The 8,255-nt window shown below is 37.1% G+C and overlaps 1 protein-coding gene across 5 annotated transcripts in view; it reads right to left on the bottom strand.

Moving 5' to 3' along the window:
* Positions 1-659: 659 nt before the first annotated feature.
* The window catches only part of GRIA3 (glutamate ionotropic receptor AMPA type subunit 3), a 185,284-nt gene continuing 177,688 nt past the window's right edge, over positions 660-8,255 (bottom strand). For 2 of the 5 annotated variants that reach the window (XM_067548186.1, XM_067548188.1), the window contains 2 exons: positions 4,101-4,348; positions 660-2,901 (listed from right to left, as the gene is read on the bottom strand). In XM_067548186.1, coding sequence (XP_067404287.1) covers positions 4,103-4,348 — 246 coding nt within the window. In that variant the 3' untranslated portion in view covers positions 660-2,901; positions 4,101-4,102. Of the gene's footprint in view, positions 2,902-4,100; positions 6,859-8,255 lie in introns of those variants that run through there. The other 3 variants (XM_067548185.1, XR_010919702.1, XM_067548187.1) reach the window with 3 other exon arrangements.

Below are 8,255 nucleotides of genomic sequence, written 5' to 3'. Positions count from 1 at the left end.
TGTTTCTGGAGGGCACCCAGGTGGGACTATTCTCTGAAAGAAACATTTTCTTGTCTCAGAATGTTTCATTTTGATATTTCGGAAACAGAATATTTTGGAATTATTATTTTTGCAGTGACTTTGGAAAGTGCCTTCTGATTCAGAGTGAGGGAGAGTTTTGAAATGCGGGAAAATTCTGTTTCCTCACCCACTCTGTTAGTGGTGAACTTGTGGGCCATCTCTGCCTGCCTTATCCCATGGTAGCAGTAACTCCTGAGTGGTTTGATGGAGAGAGAAAGAGAGAGGAACAGACTGAGAGATGGGAACTGTGATATGTAGGAGACTAACTGAGCTGCCTGACACATGTCAACCTCTGTAGCTCCTACTTGGAGAGCTGACTGGCTCCCACTGCATGAATGGAAGCTGAAGCTGCTCAGCACCTAACAGATTTGAGTCCCAATCCTAGCTTTAAATTTGGGCTGCATACTCCTCTTTTCCCATAGCTGGTCCAGTGCAGGACCGCTCAGAAAGCTGTATTAGGCCACCCCAGATAGGTGAGAAGCTCTCCACTGAACATCGTAAAAAAAGTGGTGCTTAAACAATATACAGTAATCTAAGGAATCTCACCTGCTCCCTTCAGACCAACCAGAAAGAAGCCTTCAATGAGAAGTTCAGAGGACCTTTTTTCTTTACAATTTTATTTACAAAATGTATTAAAACTCTTTGTACAACACCTCATCAAAATGAGGCTCAGTAATTTATACCCACACATGCAGTTTATGCTTTTACAGCCATTAATTTGCTTGGCAATTTTTCTGTTCACTGAAGTGCAGTTTTAATGACAAAAATAGGAACTTAATTAAAAAAGAAATAAATAAAACAAAATAAAGGAACAAACAAAATAAATAATGAAAAAAAAACAACCCCCAAAAATCCGCAAGTGACTACTGCAGAACTTCAAGAGCTTGAAGTTTTTAACAGGAATTTGTAAGCTATCAACACTTTTTTTTTGTCTTTTGTTTTTACATGCAAGTTTTAAAAAATAACAAACCGTTTACCAAACCTCCACCTGTGTGAAACCTCCATTCTTAAAAATTGATTTGATAAACGTACATTTCTTTTTATACAGCTTCTAAGAAAATGTTTTTGTTTTTTTTTAAATACAACTTATAACTGCACAGCTTTAGCTTTCCCTTTGCTGGGATGTTATAGCATTCAGAAGTTGAAAATCACAGTTTCATGAGAGAACAAAAAACATTTTCATTTTGTTCAATGTTCATTTTGTTAAAAACTTGAACAGTGAATTCCTTTATTAACTTTTTAAAATTTTTGTATATTACATTGTCAAATATTTATTTCTTTAACAAGACTTTTCCCATATCTTTTTTTAGTCTCACGAAAGACCAAATATATTGTCAGTAAGCTAAAGACCTGTGGGTCAAACATCTTTGTAAAAAATTATTCATGATCACTTTGATTTTTTTTTCAGTGTCTGTTACTGATGAACTAAAACTCTATTGAACTACAGATATTACATATTGTCGTATTAGAGGTAATTAGTATGCAGATAATTCCTTTAATGTTTTTTTCTTGTAACTGACAATATGTTTAAGGTTTTTGTCTTAAAAAGATGCAGTTAAGTACGTAGTTTTCTGGCAGAGTGTCAAGTTTGAACAACTGCCCATATCTGAAGTTGGAAGTGAATAATACTGAGCTTCTATCTTTAGCAGTATATTTTGGAATGCATTGTATTCTTTACAAACTAGGAAAGGACACAAGCTTCCTTTGATGAATAGCCATGAAACAATAATTGGCATGAGCTGATATAATATAACAGTCCTGGCAAGAGTAATGTGACATTGCGTAATTATAATCTGGAACTGCAGGTCTAATTTGAGATACTCTCCTGTTTCCTTATTTCTGTTTTAAAATGAGAATTAGCCAAGAAGCATCATCTCTCAGTGCTAGTTTTTGAGAAAAGTCATTTTAGTCGTAGGTGGAAAACTATTCAGCTGCGCTTCACTCGCCTCACTGTTTGATACTAAATATTGAATTAAAATGCAAACACACAGCAAGAAAAGAGAGATCTGGTCAGAACCTAAATCATGAATGTCTTTTTTCCTAAAGCCATCTAATGCCATTTTAATAAAGCACCTGTAGGTATGCCTGATAGAAAAAGGAAGTATTTTTTGCCTGTACTATAGTTAACTTGTCAAGAGAATTCATGTGCTGATTTGGAAGCAAGACACAGAATTCCCCAAATCACTTTCTTTTGGATTTAGAGATGAACAATCATTGACCCTCATTCTTTTGTGTGTGTGGTGTTATATTCATCTTTTATTGAGATACACATTTTCTCAAATGGGTTGGAGGATTTAAAGGGGTTAGAAAAAAAAATCATACCACTGCTTAAAAACAAAAGCAAAGCATCTTGACAGCAGTTCATGGAATAGTGACAGGCCAGTCTGTTCATAAGCAGTGGCATTCTGAGGCTTTATATCAGGAATAGTCTAAGAACTTGATTAGGCAGGGGGCATGTGATGAAACTGACTCTTGCTGATTTTAGAACATAAGTTCATATACTGTGCAGTGGTATCAAAGAATGGCTTTTGTTGAACTGATTTTTTTTTTTTAGAATTTTTTTTTTCACATACTAGTATCTTTTACCAGTTCATCTTTTATTTTCAAGCAAAGCAAGACTATTTCAGTGATGGTTTTGCATTGTTGAGTCTCAGAGTCTTCAATAAGGCACTGAAGGAAAAAAAAATATCAGTTTTTCCTATTGAAAGTTCATTGCACCAACACCAATGTGTGTCATGCCTGACCCCTAGGAGAAAGTAAAACTGGCTCAGATGGTCAGGGACCATGAAGTATCCAAGTTCTCTGCTGCTCCTCCAGTTGCATGCTGTCAGAAGCGAGGATCTGTAATAAGAATATAAATATTTCATTTGTTTTCCTATGAAAGGAGATCATCCTATCTAGGGGAAAGGAAACTAGTTTGCATAAAGGAAGGACTAAATGGAACCAGACATCCCAAGCTTTCCAGAGACAGCTATTCAGAGCAGGGATAGTCTCTGGGGTCTTTTTTCCCCCCCCCATCTCCCTTGTTTGTGCTGTCCCCATCCCATTCAGTCCTTTAGATGCTACCATACTGCAGAACTTGGAGGGAGGTTTTGCAAATGTCCAGTTAAGTTATTTTCAAAGAAGCTATCATTATTTTACTCACCTCGTCCCTTTCTGCTTCTGTCCAGAAGCTGAAATACCACAAGCGAGAGAGCTCTTGTGATATTTCCAACCCAACTGGAAGTTCTGGCAAGAGAACTTATTCTGAGTTGACGGAGCCCGTTGCTTCTTTCACTGATGTTAGTGCAAAGGTTCCATTCAAGTTAATAGAAGCAGGAGTGGGACCCCCGTTTTGTAGACTCAGAAGTGTGGGTGATCATCTAGAATTATAGTGCCTATCTGAACTGAATTACTCAACCTCCCCCTCTCATCACCTACTGCACCAAAGACTATCTCAAAGTTTGGTTTTAGTTTAGCTATAGCTGTAATAAGTGAATTACTTTTGTTCAAATAACTTCTGGAAAGGCATCGATTTAGATTTCTGTCATGAAGAAATCATCTACTTCTATTGTAGAATTTGAGATTTGTCTGAATTTCTCATCAGGAGCATGCAAAACATTTACCAGACTTCCTAGAAGCACTTACCTGAGCTGAGTACAAATTCTTAAAACATAAAGGGGAGAACATCACAAGCGAAGCAGAAAAGAATTCTGAATTACCGTTTTGGATATTTAAAGGGATGGTTGGAACTTTTTGAAACATTGTGCTATTGAAATGTCAGAACCTCAGCTATAACAGTCATTCACTTCAGCATCAATTTTGGTACCACTGTTAAAGATGCAGAATGGAAACTGGTCTCTCTTTGATTAAGAAACAAAATAAAATCACAAATATTACTAGTTTTGTGGAAGTGTTGCCAGAACATATTATGAAAATTATACTTACTACAGCCCATTCACTCTGTGTGAGATATATATAATATTACTCAAGGGGGGAGGGAGGAAACGGGTATTAGCAAAATATAAACCATTTATTAGCTTACTAGAGCTTAATCATACCCTTAGATTTTAACACTTTCGGTTCCATACACATTGTAGCCTTCTCTGTATGTAGCATAATTCTGGGTGTTGGGTGCAGGAGCAGGTTTAAAGTTTTGTGTATTCTTTGTGAGTTTCATTCGCTTGGACTCTGCACGAGACTTGTAACAGAATTCTATCAACGCAACCATCATGGCGAGACCAAGACCTCCAACAAGAATATAGAAAACCCCAGCAACATTGCTCAGGCTCAGCGCACTTGTCTTGTCCTAAGAAAAATGAACCACTTGATTAGTTTTTCTGTGGCAAAAAGTCAGATGGATAACAGGTTATCTTGCAATCCTATAGGTTGTCTTAGTTCGGACGTGTATAACTCTATTTGCATCAGACTCCATGTGCCCATACATCCAGAGATCTCGGGTCAGAATATCAGATGACCCAATACTCTTACCTAGTTACTTTACATGCTGGAGCTCATTTATCAGTGGTTAGTTTCAATTTTATCCCAATGATACAGAAATACTTTAAACTAAACTAGGAATTCTCAGAACAATTCTTGCAGGTGAAATCCTGATTCTAGTGAAGTCATAAGACTTTTGCCATTGACATCAATAGGGTTAGGATTCCACCCAGCAAACCTGTATGCTGCTGAGTATAGCTGAGGCTAGGTGCCTTCTGTTTGCTACCATTCTCCCTAAAGTGAGCATATATAAATATTCTATATAAATAAATATTACTGGAATTCTGCACTGGGTAGAAAAATCATTGCATAAAATAAAGTAACATTTACAGAAGGCCATTTTAAAACTAACTAAAAAACCACCAAATTTAGTTACTTATTTTTATTTTTGGTGAATGTAGAGAAAATAATTTGGATGTTGAGAAACTTATCTGGTTTCTATTTAACAATAAAAAAATTTTTTTTTTGAGGAAGACGGTCAGTTACTTTCAGGTCCAGCTGACTACTCTAGCACCCGCTGTTATAAAAAGAGGTTGGCTTACTGAATAAAATTAATACTAATTTTAAAAAAGCTGTCTAGGTGCACCTTCAGTGCATGACAGACTGGGGAAGTCTTTCATTTCAAAAAGTAGAATTTTTTAAATCTGATTAGATAGAATTGTAACCATTTTGCTGCTGAATTGAATTGTATGCTGCATTTATTAAATATTATTTGTTCATACTTTCCTTCTCTGAGTTGTAACAGAGACTCTAGGTGGCTGTCAAGCCAGATGCCCAGAGCAATCTGCAGTAAATGTTTACTAATTTAAAATACTTGCAGGTAGACCTTGATGTACCATAATCTCTGGGGATGTCCAAAACTTTTGTAAAATCAGGAGAAAATGCCATCTGTCTACTAGTAGCCTGCAGGGGGAACACAGGCATTTTGGCTAAAGGCAGTTTTTAAATTACAGGAAATTTTTAAACTAAAAGTATTTGTTTGCAGTTGTATTTCAAGCATGTAGAGCCTGATTCTACAATTGTTGTGCATTCAAACTCTCATTGATCCAAAGTTATTCTGTAACAGCTGCAAGATCAGCATTTCAGAGCAAATTCCAGTCCCACTGAAATCAGTGAGTTTTGCTGTTGACTTCAATGGGACCAGGAGACAGCCCTAAAAGAGTAAAACACCTAATAATAAGGGGGATTTTGCAAAGGCACCAAGGGGAGTGATTTTTTTTTTTTCCAGTGGGAGTTGGACTCCTCTTGGTGTCTTCAAAAATCCTGCCCAACAATGCTTAAAGCTGCATCAGCACTAACTAATCCTCTGTATTTTCATTAAATGGGTTAAGCAGAATGTCCCCTTCCACCCCAAATAAAATAGGAAATATACAAATGATGGGCATGAGCCAGAAGCCAATCCACATGTGGAACTTCCACTGAAGTATCTGGGAATTCTACACCAAAGGTACTTGACAGGTGTGGCCCTCAGTGATTTAGGTTTAGTATGTAGCTTGGTTACAATAAACCATAAGATATACCACCAATACATTTAAAGTATGCAAGGTATTCAGATTCTCCAACAGTTACAAAACTTCTGGTATGGAATGTAGTAATACAGTAGCAAAATGGTTCAATGCACAATAAAAATGAATGTCCAAGATTTAATGAAATGAGTTACCAATAATATCACAATATTTAGTTTTCTTAGAAAAAAAATTCCAACAGAAAATTTAAACTTTCTTGGGGGGGAAGAAGGTGTTTCATGCTCAGAATGTGATGTCTTTCCTGAAAATATCCATCCTTAACAAGCATGCGGCTTTCACTCAAAACCAATGTGGACAAAACTTTTAGTTAAAATTTTGAAATAAAATTTTATGTACTCATAAAACTCAAAAAACAAAAAGCAATGTTGGACTAAATAATACATTGACTGTGATGAAACTTGTAATTTAAATGGAGATACCAATCTCAGGTTTGTTTGGGCTTTTTCCATGGCCTTTTTTTTCCCCCAGCAAAATATCCAAGTAGTAAAATGTACTTACAACTAAAGTCTTTGATACTGTAAAAGAAAAATGCTGTCATTCTGATGGTTAATTTTTCTAGTCTATTTTTCCTTGAATCTTCAAAATGTAAATATTAACTTTTGAAAGTCATTTTGTATAAACACACAGTGGGTCAAAATGTGATTTCTAATCAATACAAAAAGACCTTCAGCGACTGACCTTACTTCCGGAGTCCTTGGCTCCACATTCACCCTTATCGTACCACCATTTGTTTTTCAGCTTGTCTAAGATGCCTTGTTCACTGAGTTTCAATACTGCAAGGTTTACAGGAGTTCTTCACGTGGGAAATAACATAAATAACATTATATTATGTTATTTTATGTTATTCAAGCTTTTAACTACTTTAAAACTATACAAAGCGATAAAGCAGGGTTCCTGGCCACAAAGTAATTTATACTGCAGGCAACTGGCTCATCCCCTTAAGTTAATACTAGAGCAACGCTATATTACCAGGTCCTGCCCATATCGCTTTGAGTAATCGGCACACACTGTTAAATAAAGATGATGGAAATCAAGTAACTCAAATTTTCCCTTTTTAGTGAATCATTAGACAGCTCACAGTAGCTTCACAAGTAGCCTGAGAAGTTTGAATGTACAAGATATCTTATTGCACTAACAGAGAGAAAGCCCTCTTTTTTTAGCTAGTATAGGTAAGCAGGGCTTTTCACAGACTGAACAAATTAACAGCAGTGAATAATCAAGGCCAGCTATACAGAAATTAAATACAATGAACTCAGGATATATGAAAAATTCCACATGCACCCCTGTGTGAAACCCTCTCAATTTGCCTGTTTTCCTGCTTGGCATAAATGTGGGAATGTTCACTTTGCTTGTGAAAAGCATAGCTGCACCAAATGAAAAGAACCATTTGCAATATCAAGAACACTCCATGTGCAAAGTGTGCGTGTGTGTGTGGGGGAGCTAAGCAAAACTGAAGCCTGTATATCACAGCAACGGGGGGGGGGGGGGGGGAATATTGCCAGAATTCATGGCATTGTCTTTGTGACAACTTCAGAAAATTCCCCAAGTTACTGACAATATTTCAGCTTCACTGTGACACTTTTCAGCAAACCAAAAAACCCAGAACCTTTCCCTTCCTATACACACAACAAAGCAATTGACTGTGCTTGAGCGAAACCCACTAAGTTCTGAATATTGTAGTTTAGGATCCATTCAATATATTTAAAAGGCAAGGAATACAAAAATCACAAGCTGTTTCCATTTTCTTTCAGGTGCTGATTACGATAATATGCAACTCTGCCTCACTAGTTACATAAAATAACCATAAATAATCCAATGAGTTGTCAGGCATGGAAACAATGGGCCACATTGGTCACTGTAGGTGGTAGTGGCTGGTGATTTGTTTAGCTAACTAGCTGAGACTTTCTCCTTGGGTCAGGCGCCAGAGAGAAAAAGGGCTGGGCTGGACCGGACCTATCGCTTTCTGTCTCTTGGATACAATCCACAAAGAAAAGAATTGGCAACATCTAGCAGCTGTATAGAGTGCAGTCAGGGAGGGAATGGATTAGGGATTTTTTTTCGGCCCCTAAAAGAGCTCCTCCCTCTACTGAACGACCAAAACGTGGTCTCTGGCTGCACTCAGGTTCCTTTTTATCCCCGGAAAGGGCAGCCGAAGTACAGAGCTCCATCCCCTCCTCTGCAGTTGTACCA

This window comes from Emydura macquarii, unplaced genomic scaffold, assembly GCF_026122565.2.
Source record: "Emydura macquarii macquarii isolate MOO-44397 ecotype Brisbane River unplaced genomic scaffold, CSIRO-AGI_Emac_v2 contig_1253, whole genome shotgun sequence".
NCBI classification, from domain to species: domain Eukaryota; kingdom Metazoa; phylum Chordata; order Testudines; family Chelidae; genus Emydura; species Emydura macquarii.
This window is presented reverse-complemented; position numbering and strand designations above follow the sequence as displayed.